At 45.2% G+C, this 18378-nt stretch overlaps 1 protein-coding gene across 3 annotated transcripts in view; it reads left to right on the top strand.

The window, feature by feature from the left end:
- The window catches only part of LOC140737581 (polycomb group RING finger protein 3), a 184877-nt gene that overhangs the window by 143185 nt on the left and 23314 nt on the right, over positions 1–18378 (top strand). For all 3 annotated transcript variants that reach the window (XM_073064017.1, XM_073064016.1, XM_073064019.1), the window contains exons 8-9: positions 8988–9125; positions 11187–11267. In XM_073064017.1, the coding sequence (XP_072920118.1) occupies positions 8988–9125; positions 11187–11267 (219 nt within the window). The remainder of the gene's footprint in view (positions 1–8987; positions 9126–11186; positions 11268–18378) is intronic.

The raw sequence follows: 18378 nt of genomic DNA on the forward strand, positions 1-18378 counted from the left end.
TGCAGACCTTTGACCGTGTTGGGCCGGGCAAAGTGGCGGATCGCGTCTACCTTGGCGGACAGAGGTGTTGCTCCGTCTTTGGTAATCCTGTGGCCCAGGAAGTCGATGGTATCGAGACCGAACTGGCATTTGGCCGGGTTGATCATGAGGCCGAAATCACTCAGGCGGGAGTAGAGCTGGCGGAGGTGGGACAGATGCTCCTGGTGACTACTGCTGGCTATAAGGATGTCGTCCAAATAGATGAACGCAAAGTCCAGGTTGCGTCCCACTGCATCCATTAGCCGCTGGAACATCTGTGCGGCATTCTTCAGGCCGAACGGCATTCGGAGGAACTCGAGCAGGCCGAATGGGGTGATGAGTGCTGTTTTGGGGATGTCTTCAGGGTGCACCGGGATTTGATGGTATCCCCGGACGAGGTCTACTTTGGAAAAGATTATTGCCCCGTGCAGGTTTGCTGCAAAGTCCTGTATGTGCGGCACGGGGTAGTGGTCTGGAGTTGTAGCCTCGTTCAGTCTGCGGTAGTCGCTGCATGGTCTCCAACCCCCGGCTGCTTTGGGCACCATGTGCAGGGGGGGAGGCCCATGGGCTGTCGCACCTCCGTACGATCCCCAATTCCTCCATCCTCTTGAACTCCTCCTTCGCCAGGCGGAGCTTTTCCGGGGGGAGCCTTCGTGCGTGGGCGTGGAGGGGTGGTCCCTGGGTCGGAATGTGGTGCTGTACCCCGTGTCTGGGTATGGCTGCCATGAACTGCGGTGCCAGAATTGATGGAAAGTCCACCAGGATTCTGGTGAATTCGTTGTCGGGCAGCGTGATGGAGTCCAGGTGTGGGGCCGGCAATTTGGCTTCACCCAGGGAGAACGTCTGGAAAGTCTCGGCATGTACCAGTCTTTTCCCTTGCAAGTCGACCAGCAGGCTGTGAGCTTGCAAGAGGTCCGCCCCCAGGAGTGGTTGGGCCACCGCGGCCAGTGTGAAGTCCTACGTGAACCGGCTGGTGCTGAACTGCAGCTGCAGTGTGCGGGTGCCGTAGGTACGTATCGTGCTGCCGTTTGCGCCCCTCAGGGTGGGTCCTGGCTTCCTGTTGTGGATGTCGTACCCCGTCGGGGGCAAGACGCTGATTTCCGCTCCGGTGTCGACCAAGAAGTGGCATCCCGACTGTTTGTCCCAGATGTACAAGAGGCTGTCCTGGTGGCCAGCTGCCTTAGTCATTAGCGGCTGCTGGCCCTTGCAGGGCGGACGACAATGGCAGGCTTTTGTGCCCCACCGCTGGTGGTAGAAACACCACTGTTCACTGGCCTCCTCACTTCTGCCCCTGTGTTGTGTGCGCCCCCCCTGCCGAGCCTGGTCTGGTCCGCTGTTGGGCGCGTGGCCTGGTAATCTGACCGACGGACGCCATGCTCTCCCTCTTGGCTTTCCACAGCACGTCTGCCCTAGGAACACTTGCTCGAACATGAGGCAGGGCTTGTGTCCGTCAGCCAGGGCCAGCATCTCATTCATCGATGCTGACGGCAGTCTGTCTCCCAAACCGTCCAGGTGAAGCAGGCGGGCACCCCGCTCACAGCCGTGAGAGGCCGAAGTTCCCAGTGAGCAGCGCTTTGAATGCTTCATATTTGCCTTCTTCCGGGGGCGTCTGTATGAAATCCGCAACCTGGGCGGCCATCTCCTGGTCAAGGGCGCTCACCACATGGTAGTAACGCGTGGAATCAGAGGATGTCTGCTGAATCTGGAACTGGGCTTCTGCTTGGCTAAACCACACGCGTGGTCGCAGCGTCCAGAAAGTCGGCAGTTTTAGCGAAACTGCGTGAACAGATGAAGAGTCAGTCATCTTTGGTCCAAATCCCGTTTGGACCGTCAGGGTCACCAGTGTAGCGATGTACTGCATACAGAGCTAGAGACGACACGCAGTCGGGACTAGTTTATTCAAACTTCGCGGCTTTGGCATTTAATCCCTAGCGCCCACCCTCTCCTGGCGGAAATGACGTCAGAGGTGCATTACCAAGGTCTCTCCCCACGCACTGGCTATTTGTGAGCCGGTTCACCTGCGCAGAAAGTGGGTCGCCACAGTACTTAATGAGTACTTTGCTACTACGGAAAGGGATCTTGGTGATTGTAGGATGACTTACAGTGGACTGAAAAACTTGATCATGTAGATATTCAGGAATGGATTCTCAATATTCCTGGATTTCAGTGCTTTAAAAGGGATAGAGAGGGGAAAAAGGGGAGGAGGGGTGGCATTACTAGTCAGGGATACTATTACAGTTACAGAAAGGGTGGGTAATGTAGCAGGATCCTCTTTGAGTCAGTATGGGTGGAAATCAGGAACAGGAAGGGAGCAGTTACTCTATTGGGAGTATTCTATAGGCCCCCTGGTAGCAGATTGTGAGGTAGAGTTTGGAAAGGTGCAAAAATAACAGGGTTGTTATCATGGGTGACTTTAACTTCCCTAACATTGATTGTCACCTGATTAGTTCCAATGGTTTAGACGGGGCAGAGTTTGTTAAGTATGTCCAGGATGGATTCCTGTCACAGTATGTTGACAGGCCGACTAGGGGCATTGCCATACTAGATCTAGTATTAGGTAATGAACCGGGTCAGGTCACAAATCTCTCAGTGGGTGAGCATCTGGGGGACAGTGACCATGGCTCCCTGGCCTTTAACATTATCATGGAAAAGGATAGAATCAGAGAGGACAGGAAAATTTTTAATTGGGGAAGGGCAGATTATGAGGCTATAAGGCTAGAACTTGTGGGTGTGAAATGGGATGATGTTTTTGCAGGGAAATGTACTATGGACATGTGGTTGATGTTTAGGGATCTCTTGCAGGATGTTAGGGATAAATTTGCCCTGGTGAGGAAGATAAAGAATGGAAGGGTGAAGGAACCATGGGTGACAAATGAGGTGGAAAATCTAGTCAGATGGAAGAAGGCAGCATACATGAGGTTTAGGAAGCAAGGATCAGATGGGACTATTGAGGAATACAGGGTAGCAAGAAAGGAGCTTAAGAAGGGGCTGAGGAGAGCAAGAAGGGGGCATGAGAAGGCCTTGGCGAGTAGGGTAAAGGAAAAAGGATGACAGGAGTGAAGGTAGGACCGATTAGAGATAAAGATGGGAAAATGTGCCTGTGAGCGAGATCCTCAATGAATACTTCTCTTTGGTATTCACCAATGAAAGGGAACTTGATGACGGTGAGGACAATATGAGTGAGGTTGATGTTCTGGAGCATGTTGATATTAAGAGAGAAGAGGGGTTGGAGTTGTTAAAATACATTAGGACGGATAAGTCCACTGGGCCTGATGGAATATTCCCCAGGCTGTTCCACGAGGCGAGGGAAGAGATTGCTGAGCCTCTGGCTAGGATCTTTATGTCCTCGTTGTCCATGGGAATGGTACCGGTGGATTGGAGGGAGGCGAATGTTGTCCCCTTGTTCAAAAAAGGTAGTAGGGATAGTCCGGCTAAATATACACCAGTGAGCCTTACATCTGTGGTGGAACAGCTGTTGAAAAAGATTCTTAAAGATAGGATCTATGGGCATTTAGAGAATCATGGTCTGATCATGGACAGTCAGCATAGCTTTGTGAAGGGCAGATCATGTCTAACAAACCTGTTAGAGTTCTTTGAGGAGGTGACCAAACATATAGATGAGGGTAGTGCAATGGATGTGATCTACATGGGTTTTAGTAAGATATTTGATAAGGTTCCACATGGTAGGTTTATTCAGAAAGTCAAAAGGCATGGGATCCAGGAAAGTTTGGCCAGGTGGATTCAGAGTTGGCTTGCCTGCAGAAAGCAGAGAGTTATGGTGGAGGGAGTACGTTCGGGTTGGAGGGTTGTGACTAGTGGTGTCCCACAAGGAGCATTTCTGGGACCTCTACTTTTTGTGACTTTTATTAACGACCTGGATGTGGGGGCAGAAGGGTGGGTTGGCATGTTTGCCGACTACACAAAGGTTGGTGGTGTTGTAGATAGTGTAGAGGATTGTCGAAGATTGCAGAGAGACATTAGCAGGATGTAGAAATGGGTTGAGAAGTGGCAGATGGAGTTCATCTCGGAGACGTGTAAGGTGGTACACTTTGGAAGGACAAACTCCAAGGCAGAGTACAAAATAAATGGCAAGATACTTGGGAGTGTGGAGGAGCAGAGGGAACTTGGGGTACATGTCCACAGATCCCTGAAAGTTGCCTGACAGGTAGATAGGGTAGTTAAGATAGCTTATGGGGTGTTAGCTTTCAGAAGTCGAGGGATAGAGTTTAAGAGTCGCGAGGTAATGATGCAGCTCTATAAAACTCTGGTTAGGCCACACTTGGAGTACTGTGTCCACTTCTGGTCGCCTCGCTATAGGAAGAATGTGATATCATTGGAAAGGGTACAGAGGAGATTTACCAGGATGCTGCCTGGTTTAGAGAGTATGCATTATGATCAGAGATTAAGGGAGCTAGGGCTTTACTCTTTGGAGAGAAGGAGGATGAGAGGAAACCTGATAGAGATATACAAGATATTAAGAGGAATAGATAGAGTGGACAGCCAGTGCCTCTTTCCCAGGGCACCACTGCTCAGTACAAGAGGACATGGCTTTAAGGTAAGGGGTGGGAAATTCAAGGGGGATATTAGAGGAAGGTTTTTTACTCAGAGAGTGGTTAGTGCATGGAATGCACTGCCTGAGTCAGTGGTGGAAGCAGATACACTAGTGAAATTTAAGAGTCTACTAGATAGGTATATGGAGGAATTAAGGTGGGGGGGGGTTATATGGGAGGCAGGGTTTAAGGGTCGGTACAACATTGTGGGTCGAAGGGCCTGTACTGTGCTGTATTGTTCTGTGTTCTATGACCTCCACAGCTGCTCCTGGCAATACATTCCACAGATTTACCACCCTCTGACTAAAGTCATTTTGCCGCATCTCAGTTCTAAATGGACGTCCTTCAATTCTGAAGTCGTGCCCTCTTGTCCTGGACTCCCCTACAATGGGAAATAACTTTGCCATATCTAATCTGTTCAGGCTTTTTACCATTTAGAATGTGTCTATGAGATCCCCCCTCATTCTCCAGAACTCCAGGGAGTACAGCCCAAGCACTGCCAGATGATCCTCATACAGTAACCCTTTCATTCCTGGAATCACTCTCGTGAACAGAGAAGTGGCAAATGGTGTACAGTATCAGGAAGTGTATTGTCATGCACTTTGGGAGAAGAGTTAAAAGCAAAGACTATTTTCTAAACAGCAAGAAAATTCTTAAAATCCAAGGTGCAAAGGGACTTGGGAGTCCTCGTGCAGAATTCCCTAAAGGCTAATTTGTAGTTTGAGTTGGTGATGAGGACAGCAAATGTGATGTTAGCATTCATTTCAAGAGAATTAGAATATAAATGCAAAGATGTCGTGCTGAGGTTTTATACGGCACTGTTGAGGCCTTACTTGGAGTATTGTAAACAGTTTTGGGGCCTTTGAAAAAGATGAAAGGATGTGCTGACATTGGAGCAGGTTCAGTGGAGGCTCATAGAAACACCGAAACATAGAAAACCTACAGCACAATACAGGCCCTTACCATAGAAATCACTAGGCTTACCCATAGCCCTCTATTTTTCTGAGCTCCATGTACCTATCGAAAAGTCTCTTAAAAGACCCTATCGTATCTGCCTTCACCAGCGCTGCTGGCAGCCCATTCCACGCACTCACCACTCTCTGAGTAAAAAAACTTACTCCTGACATCTACACTATACCTACTCCCCAGCACTTTAAACCTGTGTCCTTTTGTTGTAACCATTTCAGCCCTAGGAAAAAGCCTCTGACTATCCACACAATCACTGCCTCTCATCATCTTATACACCTCTATGAGGTCACCTCTCATCCTCCGTCGCTCGCTAAGGAGAAGAGGCCGAGTTCACTCAACCTGTTCTCATAAGGCATGCTCCCCAATCCAGGCAACATCCTTGTAAATCTCCTCTGCACCCTTTCTATGGTTTCCACATCCTTCCTGTAGTGAGGCGACCAGAACTGAGCACAGTACTTCAAGTGGGGTCTGAGCAGGGTCCTATATAGCTGTAACATTACCTCTCGGCTCCTAAATTCAATTCCACGATTGATGAAGGCCAGTACACCATACACTTTCTTAAACACAGAGTCAACCTGCACAGCTGCTTTGAGCGTCCTATGGACTCGGACCCCAAGATCCCTCTGATCCTCCACACTGCCAAGAGTCTTACCATAAATACTGTATTCTGCCATCATATTTGACCTACCCATATTTGGTGTCAGCCCCAGGGTGCTCAAAGTCTGTGCCCCCCAGCTATGTGGAGTACTTCGCCATGAATTCAACCTGAGCCTGAGTCTCCAGAGGGTTCCTGTGATGCGGAAGACATCCTGCCTCGTCCCTGTACCGAAGACGCCGCACCCCAGTGTCTCCAATGACTACAGACCAGTGGCATTGACCTCCCACATCATGAAAACCCTGGAGAGACTTGTTCTAGAGCAGCTCCGGCCTATGGTTAGGCCACACTTAGACCCCCTCCAGTTCACCTAACAGCCCCGACTAGGAATTGAGGATGCCATCATCTACCTGCTGAACTGTGTCTACGCCCACTTGGACAAGCCGGCGAGCACTGTGAGGGTCATGTTTTTTGACTTCTCCAGTGCGTTCAACACCATCCGCCCTGCTGTGCTGGGTGAGAAGCTGACAGTGATGCAGGTGGATGCTTCCCTGGTGTCATGGATTATTGATTGCCTGACTGGCAGACCACAGTATGTGCGCTTGCAACACTGTGTGTCAGACCAAGTGGTCAGCAGCACTGGGGCTCCACAGGGGACTGTCCTGACTCCCTTTCTCTTCGCCATCTATACCTCGGACTTCAACTACTGCACAGAGTCTTGCCATCTTCAGAAGTTTTCTGATGACTCTGCCATAGTTGGATGCATCAGCAAGGGAGATGAGGCTGAGTACAGGGCTACGGTGGGAAACTTTGACACATGGTGCGAGCAGAATCATCTGCAGCTTAATGTGAAAAAGACTAAGGAGCTGGTGGTGGACCTGAGGAGGGCTAAGGCACCGGTGACCTCCGTTTCCTTCCAAGGGGTCAGTGTGGACATGGCGGAGGATTACAAATACCTGGGGGTACGAATTGACAATAAACTGGACTGGTCAAAGAACACTGAGGCTGTCTACAAGAAGGGTCAGAGCTGTCTCTATTTCCTGAGGAGACTGAGGTCCTTTAACATCTGCCGGACGATGCTGAGGATGTTCTACAAGGGTGTGGTGGCCAGTGCTATCATGTTTGCTGTTGTGCGCTGGGGCAGCAGGCTGAGGGTAGCAGACACCAACAGAATCAACAAACTCATTCGTAAGGCCAGTGATGTAGTGGGGGTGGAACTGGACTCTCTGACGGTGGTGTCTGAAAAGAGGATGCTATCCAAGTTGCATGCCATCTTGGACAATGACTCCGATCCACTCCATAATGTACTGGTTAGGCACAGGAGTACATTCAGCCAGAGACTCATTCCACCAAGATATAACCCTGAGCGTCATAGGAAGTCATTCTTGCCTGTGGCCATCAAACTTTACAACCCCTCCCTCAGGGTGTCAGACACCCTGAGCCAATAGGCTGGTCCTGGACTTATTTCCACTTGGTATGATTAACTTATTATGGTTTAATTATTTATGGTTTTATATTGCTATATTTCTACACTATTCTTGGTTGGCGCGGCTGTAATGAAACCCAATTTCCCTCGGGATCAATAAAGTATGTCTGTCTGTCTGTCAAAATGAACCACTTCACACTTATCTGCATTGAACTCCATCTGCCACTTCTCAGCCCAGTTTTGCATCTATCAATGTCCCGCTGTAACCTCTGACAGCCCTCCCCATTATCCACAACACCCCCAACCTTAGTGTAATCAGCAAACTTACTAACCCATCCCTCCACTTCCTCATCCAGGTCATTTATAAAAATCACGAAGAGTAAGTGTCCCAGAACAAATCCCTGAGGCACACCACTGGTCACCGGCCTCCATATAGACTATGATTCAAGAATTTCTTTCTCCTGTATTTCTTATACTCCATAAGGTTCTCAGTTGTTCCTACCTCCCTGTACCTGCTGTGCACTTACTTTTTCTTAACTGAGGCACAATATCTCTTGAAGGTAAAGTTCCCTAAACCTGGTATCCTTGCCTTTTATTCTGACAGGAACATACAAACTGTACTCTCAAAATTTCCCTTTTGAAGGCTCCCACTTACCAAGTAAACCTTTGCCAGAAAACAACCCATCACAGGCCACACTTGCCAGATCCTTTGTGATGCCATTAAAATTGTCCTTTCTCCAATTTAGAATCTTAAACTGAGGACGAGACCCATCCTTTTCCGTAATTACTTTGAAATGAATAAATTATGATCACTAGATGCAAAGTGTTTCCCTACACAAACTTCTTTCACCTGCCACGTCTTATTCACGAATAGAAGAACTAATATTGCACTCTCTGTATTTGGGAGTTCTATGTACTGATGTAATGGAACTTTCCTGAACACATTTGACAAACTCTGTTCCATTCAGTTCTTTTACAATATGGGAATCCCAGTCAATATGTAGAAAGTTAAAATCACCTACTAGAACAACCTCATGTTTTGACTAACATCTGATGTGAAAAGTTAAAATAGCGAAAGGAACATGTCCCTGTAAATGCCAGCAATGGGAAGCACAAAATTAAATTGTAAAATATTACAAATGATGTACTCCTTCAAAATCCAGGTGTTCCCTGCTTTACGAATGTTTGCTTTATGCCACTTCGCTTTTACAAAAGACCTACATTAGTATTGTAATTGGCATTACAAAGAGGATTTTCGCTTTTATGAAAATTTTTCCCATGCAGATTAATAGCTCTTCGCTTTACGCCATTTCGGCTTAAGAAAGGTTTCGTAGGAACACTCTACTTTTGTAAAGGGGGGACACAGCTGTATTGTCTGTAGAAGGATGCAGAGAGCTTGTTTAATGAGTTGTTCCCTGTCTGGTTCCAGGTGAGCATCTGCCTGGAGTGTAACAGCAGTAAACTGCGAGGACTGAAGAGAAAGTGGATTCGATGTTCAGCGCAGGCTACTGTTCTGCACCTGAAGAAATTTATTGCCAAAAAACTCAACTTAACATCATTTAATGAGGTAATATTGGAAAATAAAAAAGAATATTAGGGCTTTGGTCCCAAATTCATCAGAGAAAAAGAATTATTTTACCATATTAAAGCAGTTTTGGACTGTCACAGGCTTTATAACCAATTATTTCAAGCATTAGTGAGTTACAATATACAAAATAACAGCATGATGTCCATCTGTTCACTCTGATCTTGTTTAGTTTTAATTCATCAGTGCTTTTTTCACCATGTTTAATCTTGTGATGCTCTTTTTTCCTGTCCCCCCCCCCCCCCAACACTCCCCCAACCACACACCCGTCCTCACCCTGCCTCTTCATACCCTATCCCTCATCCTCCCCGTTGCCCTCGCAGGCATCCTCACCCTGGTCAGCCCCATCACCGCATCCTCGTCCACCCCCAGCCTCAAATCTCCCCTCATACCCTCCCCCTCACGCTAACACCCATCCTTATCTTAATCCCTCACCACCTCACCCTCTATCCTACCTGCCATAGATAGATAGATAGATAGCTAGATACTTTATTCATCCCCATGGGGAAATTCAACATTTTTTCCAATGTCCCATACACTTGTTGTAGCAAAACTAATTACATACAATACTTAACTCAGTAAAAATATGATATGCATCTAAATCACTCTCTCAAAAAGCATTAATAATAGCTTTTAAAAAGTTCTTAAGTAGTTTACTTAAATACATTAAATACAATCAACCCCGGCACTTTAACATATCTTACTCCTGGCGGTTGAATTGTAAAGCCTAATGGCATTGGGGGAGTATTGACCTCTTCATCCTGTCTGAGGAGCATTGCATCGATAGCAACCTGTCGCTGAAACTGCTTCTCTGTCTCTGGATGGTGCTATGTAGAGGATGTTCAGGGTTTTCCATAATTGACCGTAGCCTACTCAGCGCCCTTCGCTCAGCTACCGATGTTATACTCTCCAGTACTTTGCCCACGACAGAGCCCGCCTTCCTTACCAGCTTATTAAGACGTGAGGCGTCCCTCTTCTTAATGCTGCCTCTCCAACACGCCACCACAAAGAAGAGGGCGCTCTCCACAACTGACTTATAGAACATCTTCAGCATCTCACTACAGACATTGAATGACGCCAACCTTCTAAGGAAGTACAGTCGACTCTGCCTTCCTGCACAAGGCATCTGTGTTGGCAATCCAGTCTAGCTTCTCGTCTAACTGTACTCCCAGATACTTGTAGGTCTTAACCTGCTCCACACATTCTCCATTAATGATCACTGGCTCCATATGAGGCCTAGATCTCCTAAAGTCCACCACCATCTCCTTGGTCTTGGTGATATTGAGACGCAGGTAGTTTGAGTTGCACCATATCACAAAGTCCTGTATTTCCTCCTCCTGTCCATTCCTGACACACCCCACTATGGCCCTGCTCCGCCCCCGTACCCAACGCAGCCCGCACCTGACCCCCCCCCCCCCCATCTACACTCCAGCTCCCACCCCACCTCCCTGTCTTGCTCTAAATTATGATCTGTAGCCTGTAACCATAGATCGATCATTATTTCCACCTTCCAAGCAGGCATGGTTTCAGGGTAATCTCTGCAGCCCCACCTTCAATCCGTAGAATAAAGAGTGTGGTTTTGGATTGCACCTTCAGAGAACTCTGCTTAAATTTAATTACTGGCAATCAAAAGAGAATTTTTCTAGTAATATTTTGCACAACGAAAAGTGACTGTGGTTTTTGGAGATTAGTCATTCTGGCCTTAGACTGACTTTCCTGCTCAACAGGTTTTCCAGCTTTTAAAACAATGCATGCTTAGCACCAGACAAAATTGTAAACTTGTTGATACCTGACTCTTACCAATAAACAATCAGTTGGTCACATGGGTGTAATTGGGTGTTGCTGTCTTGTATTGCTGAATTAAAAACAAACGTGCTTATCATCTTCCCACTGCGCTGAATGCTTTTCTGGCATTAGCACTCAGCTGAACTTACATTCCTCTCGTGTTCTTTCCTGCAGTGGGCAGGATTTGACAACAAAATCTCTTTTGTACTCTGATGTGTTATACTGTCATGACTCCTTCCTCTCTTCATTACCCCATAGTTGGATATTCTATGCAATGAAGAAATCCTTGGAAAGGATCATACTTTGAAATTTGTCGTTGTCACTCGATGGAGATTTAAGGTAAACAGCAATTCTATTGCCTTTTGGAATCATTAATCAACTTTGTATTTTAAATTTTGGAAAGATTTCCAGTCAGTTGTCTATTGATTCCTTATTTTTGATGGGCGTATATTGTATCTAACAAACCCCATGGCCTGTCGAGGTGGTACAATCTGACATTTATCTCATTTGATTGGTGCCATGTTCTACACAAGGTACAGCCATAGCCCAAGGCTGTAACCATCTGTGACTTTATCCTCATCATGACATAACAGAGCATTGAGCCAAGATTGGTCTCAAGGTTTTTAAATTTTTATTTAGTCGTACAGTATGGAGTAGGTCTTTTTAGATAAATAGATAGACAGATAGATAGATACTTTATTCATCCCCATGGGGAAATTCAACATTTTTTCCAATGTCCCATACACTTATTGTAGCAAAACTAATTACATACAATACTTAACTCAGTAAAAATATGATATGCATCTAAAATCACCCTCTCAAAAAGCATTAATAATAGCTTTTAAAAAGTTCTTAAGTAGTTTACTTAAATACATTGAGTCCTAACCCCGGCACTTTAACATATCTTACTCCTGGCGGTTGAATTGTAAAGCCGAATGGCATTGGGGAGTATTGATCTCTTCATCCTGTCTGAGGAGCATTGCATCGATAGCAACCTGTCGCTGAAACTGCTTCTCTGTCTCTGGATGGTGCTATGTAGAGGATATTCAGGGTTTTCCATAATTGACCGTAGCCTACTCAGCGCCCTTCGCTCTGCTACCGATGTTATACTCTCCAGTACTTTGCCCACGACAGAGCCCGCCTTCCTTACCAGCTTATTAAGACGTGAGGCGTCCCTCTTCTTAATGCTGCCTCCCCAACACGCCACCACAAAGAAGAGGGCGCTCTCCACAACTGACCTATAGAACATCTTCAGCATCTCACTACAAACATTGAATGACGCCAACCTTTCTAGCTGCACTACCGCAGCAAACCCCAACAAACCAGATTAACCTTAACCTAATTACGGGGCAATTTACAATAACTAATTAACCTATCTGGTACATCTTTGGAATATGGGAGGAACTGAAGCATTCCAAGGAGAGGATGTACAGACTCCTAACAGATGGCACCAGAATTGAACTCAGACTCCAGAAAGCCCAAATTGTTTTGCATTGCGCTAACCACTATGCTACAGCTTTAATCCACGAGGGTGGGAAGTATTAATGTAATATTCGATGTGACCAATAGCAGATATTGGGCTGAATTTCCAAGTTCATTGGTTCTGGAATCCTGGGGGATATACAGACCGCATTGTAACAGGTGCTACAGAAACATGAACATTGCGTTTCCCACATGGAGACAGGGCTGAATATGGAAAGGCCTGGATAGAGTGGATGTGGAAAGGATGATTCCTATAATGGGGGAGTTGAGGTCGAGAGGCACAGCCTCAGAATAAAAGGAAGTATTTAGAACAGAGATGAGGAGGAATTCCTTTAGCTACAGGGTGGTGAATCTGTGGAATTAATTGCCACAGACGGCTGTGGAGGCCAAATCATTGCATATATTTAAGGCGGACGTTGATAGGTTCTTGATTAGTCAGGCCGTCAAAGATTACGGGGAGAAGACAGGAGCAGTCAAAGCTATTGTTACAACCGTGGCTGACAAGAGAAGTCAAAGCTATTGCAAAAGCAAAAGAAAGGGCATACGACAAAGCAAAAATTATTAGGAAGATGGAGGATTAGGAAGTTTTTAACAACCTACAGAGAGCAACTTAAAGAATAATTAGAAGGGAAAGGATGAAATATGAAAGCAAGCTAGTAAATAATATCAAAGTGAATAGTAAAAGTTTCTTCAAGTATGTTAAAAATAAAAGAGAAATATGGATATGGGACCATTAGAAAATGAGGCAGGAGAAATAATACAGTGGACAAGAAGATGACTGATGAACTAAATGAGTATTTTGCATCAGTCTTCACAATGGAAGACTCCAGTAGTATGCCTAATGTAGTGTGTGAAGGCAGAGAAGTTGGTGCAGTTACTGTTACATGAGAAAAGGTGCTCAAAAAGCTGAAAGAACTAAAGGTGCATAAGTCACTTGAACAGTACCCTAGGGTTCTGAAAGAGGTAGTGTTAGAGATTGTGGTGGCATTAGAAATGATCTTTCAAAAATCAGTGGACTCTGGCATGGTGCCAGAGAACTGGAAAATTGCAAATGTTACTGCACTCTTTAAGAAAGGAGGAAGGCAGCAGAAAGGAAATTATAGACCAGTTAGCCTGACCTCGGTGGCTGGGAAGATGTTAGAGTCAATTATTAATGATGAGGTGATGGAGTACTTGGTGACACAGAAGAAGATAATACAAAGTCAGCATGGTTTCCTTCAGGGAAAATCCTGCCTGATGACCCTGTTGGAGTTTTTTGAGGAGATTGCAAGTAGAATAGATAAAGAGGATGCAGTGGATGTTGTATATTTGTACTTTCAGAAGGCCTTCAACAAGGTGCCACACATGAGGCTGCTTACCAAGTTAAGAGCCTATGGTATTACAGGAAAGTTACTAATATGGTTAGAGCATTGGCTGATCGGTAGGAGGCAGCGAGTGGGAATAAAAGGATCCTTTTCTGGTTGGCTGCCAGTGACTAGTGGTGTTCCACAGGGGTTGATGTTGGGACCACTTCTTTTTAGATTGTATAAAAATGATTTAGATGATGGAAAAGATGGCTTGTTGTCAAGTTTGCAGATGATACGAAGATTGGTGGAGGGGCAGGCAATATTGAGGAAATAGGTAAGATGCAGAAGGACTTGGACAGCTTAGGAGAATGGGCAAGAAAGTGGCAAATGAAATACAATGTTGAAAAATGCATGGTCATGCACTTTGGCAATAGAAATAAAAGTGTGGACTATTTTCTAAATGGAGCGAAAATCCTAAAACTTGGGAGTCCTGGTGCAGAACACCCTGAAGGTTAACTTGCAGGTTGAGTCGGTGGTGAGGAAGGCAAATGCAATGTTAGCATTCAAGAGGTCCAGAATACAAGAGCAAGGATGTGATGCTGAGGCTTTATAAGCCACTGGTGAGGCCTCACCTTGAGTATTGAGAACAGTTTTGAACCCTCATCTTAGAAAAGATGTGCTGGCATTGGAGAGGGTCCAGAGGAGGTTCACAAGGATGATTCTAGAAATGAAAGCGTTATCATACAAGGAATGTTTAATGGCTCTGGGTCTGTACTCCCTTGAATTCAGAAGGATGAGCGGGGATCCCATTGAAACTTTTCAAATGTTGAAAGGCCTAGACAGAGTAGATATGGAAAGGATGTTTCCCATGGTGGGAGAGTCTCGGACAAGAGGACACAGCCTCAGGATAGAGGGGTGCCCTTTCAAAACAGAAATGCGGAGGAATTTTTTTGGTCAAGGGGTGATGAATTTGTGGAATTTGTTGCCTTGTGCAGCTGTAGAGGCCAGGTCATTGGGTGTATTTAAGGCAGAGGTCGATAGATCCTTAGGCCAGGTGAGGGTGAAGGTGGGTGGGGAAGGTGGGATGAAGTATCAAATTGGAAGGGGTTCTTGGGATCAATCGTACTGTTTTCATCATTGCCAAGAATATCAGGCAAACAAATTGATGGTAGCAATCTTGTTTAAGTCACAGTGCTAAAGTTAAACATGCCAGGTTTATGGAGGCAGAAGGTGCAGGTCAGTATTGTGGGTTGAGTTAAATTATTATCCAACCATACACATGAATGCAGCCAAAGAAAACTGTGTTCCTCTCACCCAATGTGCAAAACACAGAACCAGCAGTCATACATAGCACGTGGCACATAAACACATAATTATGATATGTCAAATTAAAATCAAATCAAGTTCAAGTTGAATTATGATTTAACCATACATGAATACGGCCAAACGAAACATGTTCCTCTGGGGCCAAGGTGCAAAACATACACAGCACATTCAAAATAGCGAGCAAAAAAAAACCATAGTCGTACAAAGAATATATATAGTTCAAGGCCCCGATTGTACAGATTCCCAGCAGTGCACAGCCACTGCAGTCCAGCCTGTCATTCCACCAATTGAACACTGGAGGGCAGTGCTGATGGGAGAGGTCAGCCCCCAACCGAGCACAGATGATGTGTTACAGCACCACTGGTGACTCTCTCCTGGACAGCAGCAGCTTGAGGCCTGGTCCTCACTACAACCGAGGCAACACAGTTCTCATGCTGTCTGTCGTGTCACCAACAAGGGAAACAGGCCTATAGCATCTTACATTATCAATGCCCAACAGGGTCTTGCGATCGCAAGAGAAACATCCAGTTCCAACATGCCAGACGGCTCCAGTGTTTGAGTGTCATGGCCTGTAGATTGATGGTACATGGATGTTGTCCTGGAGTCATGTTTTTGCAAGAACAAGCCCACAGCAGTTTCTCATCTCTTGCAAGTACAGCCGCAGACAAACACTATCAAACTTGTCTGCCACTGAGTGAACTCTGGAGGCAGCACCAACTGGAGGGGCCAGCCAGTAGCCTAGTGCTGACGCCAGCGGCACACAGCCAGCTCCGCTGTTTCTTCCTCAGCAGCCGTAACAGGAATGAGGGCTTGGTCTGCACCAGAACCAAAACCATGCAGCCTCTGCCCCCCCAACCAAACCTTCAATCTCAGCAATGAACCAGCGAATTGGACTGGCAGTTTTCACCTTTTGCCTCCACAGATGCTGCTTGACATGCAGACTTTGCAGCATTTCCCCTCTCCTTTCTCATCTGTTAGTCACTTAGTCTCTTTTGATGTGAGTATCAATGTAGCAAGTTGACTCAGAAGTTTTTTGACAGTACTGCCTTCACTTTCATTTTCACCAAGAAATTATTTCTGTACTTACTACTATTAACATATTTCCACTGTACTGATGTTCATAGATTTCTCTCTTCCTAGTGTAGAGCTCAATGTGATTGGAGCATTTTAATGGTTTTTTGATTCCAATGAACAAAAATGCGAACATCCAGATGGAAGATTCAGTGTGTCCCATGTGAACTCTGGAGTCTAGGGCCCAGGATGCCTCTACATTAAGGGCTACCAAGACAATCCAGTAACAAAAAACTTCAGTGGAAATTGAGTGATACTTCCCTGCTGTGTAACTCTTCCACAATCAAATATATTTCAAGTAAAGAGGTTTACCAGGATGCTGCCTGGATCAGAAGGCACGTGCCAATGAGAAGTTGGACAAACTTGGGTTGTCTTCTCTGGAGTGGCAGAGTTTGAAGGGAGATCTGATAGAGGTTTATAACATTATTAGAGGCATAGATAGAGTAGATAGACAGTATCTTTTTCCCAGGGTTGAAATGTCTAATACCAGAGGTGGTAACTTCAAAGAAGTGAGGGGTAAGTTTTTTTTAACACAGCGAGTGGTGGGGGCCTGAAGTGCACTGTCTGGGGTGGAGGTAGAGGCAGATACATGAGGGACTTTTAAGAGACACTTAGATAGGCACAAGGATGTGAGGAAAATGGAGGGATGTGGGTATTGTGTAGGCAGAAAAGATTAGTTATTTGATTACTAATTTAATTGGTTTGGCACAGCATTGTGGGCTGAAGGGCCTGTTCCTATGCTGTACTGTTCTATGTTCTGTGTTTCTATGGTAGTGGTTTTGGTCATGACTGAATCAGCTTTCACATGGGGGCAGTTATGTTGCTGCCAGTTTAAGAACTAGATTTTGGTGTCCATACTTCACATCATCCCTTTCTTGAGCAGCTTACCAAAGTTGATCAGCTCTGTTCAGAATCTTAGAGCCAAACTTATCTTGAGTTGCTCCATCATCAAGGTCACCCATTTCTACCTCAATAGCATCTCCCGTCTCTGTCCCTGTCTCAAACATTCTCTACATATGTTATTTCCAGATGTGATGCCCACTTGACAGTCTCTCACCTACCTCCCTTCGTAAGCTTGAGCTCTTTCAGTCTCTACTGCCAGTTTTCTAACTCGTAGTGAATGGAGGGCCATACTGTACCAGCTTGAATATTTCCTTCAGAAAGGATGCAGAAATTAAAGGTTAGACAAACTTGTGTTTACACCAGTGGTTCCCAACTTTTTTTTGGCCATGCCCCACCTAATCACCTCTAAAATCCTGATGCCCCCTGTGGTGATATATAATTCTTATTATTCAAAAAGTGAACTCCTATTCACCTGGAGGAAGCCTAAAAGACCATTAACTTGGTTTAAACAAGCTTCCAAAGAACATGGCATTCATGAAAGAGAAAAATAAAAGAACCAAAGGACTGTTAAAGTTCTGAGGAAGAAATTACTAAGAAATTGTAAAAAAAAGAACATTAAGTGATATTAAAATAATAATAATAATAATAAATAAATAAAACAATGCCGATTCGTTTCTACAGCACACAAAGACAGATACACCATTTAAAAGAGATGACTTAATGTACACACCTTCACACCACCAAGAACCGAAAGCTACTGCAAAAAGCAGCATTGGCGCGACCTCGTACGAGTTTCTTACGCGTTTGGACTTGTTCATTCGTTCCTTCCTACATCAGTCAATTCATTAATTTAATTATGAAAGCCATTTGATGGTTGTAATGATGGTGATACACTATATATACAGTACATACGCAATTACACGTACATACACAAAAGAATTTTTATGTATGCATACTGTATATACACATATGTATTAAGTCGCACACACACTCATACACAGACTTACTAGAAAAAATTCACTGTTAATAACTCATTCTCGAATTGCCCCCCTTAAAAATCAAATTACCCCCTGTGGGGCGTACGCCCCACGTTGGGAACCACTGGTTTACACCTACAGTAAGAAAAAAATGTGAAGTTACACAGCATTTTATAAAGTTACCAAATGGCAACAAAGTACTTTTAATGAGGAACCTGACTGCAGGCTGAAACATGGATTGTGTTATACAGAGGCAAGTTGCACACCATGACATTTATCAAGCCCTAACTGTGCCACTCCCTGAAATTATTCTCTTTTAATCATTTGAAATGAGGAAAGTAAAGAGTGGAAATAAAAGCATTACCAATGTCAAATTCCATTGAGATGGCGAGGGAGTTGGATTAGCGGAATCTCCTATAGTGCTAGTACTGAAGGGCCAAATAGCCTATCATGCTGTAATCATTC

Source organism: Hemitrygon akajei, chromosome 13, assembly GCF_048418815.1.
Source record: "Hemitrygon akajei chromosome 13, sHemAka1.3, whole genome shotgun sequence".
In the NCBI taxonomy this organism is placed as follows: Eukaryota; Metazoa; Chordata; class Chondrichthyes; order Myliobatiformes; family Dasyatidae; genus Hemitrygon; species Hemitrygon akajei.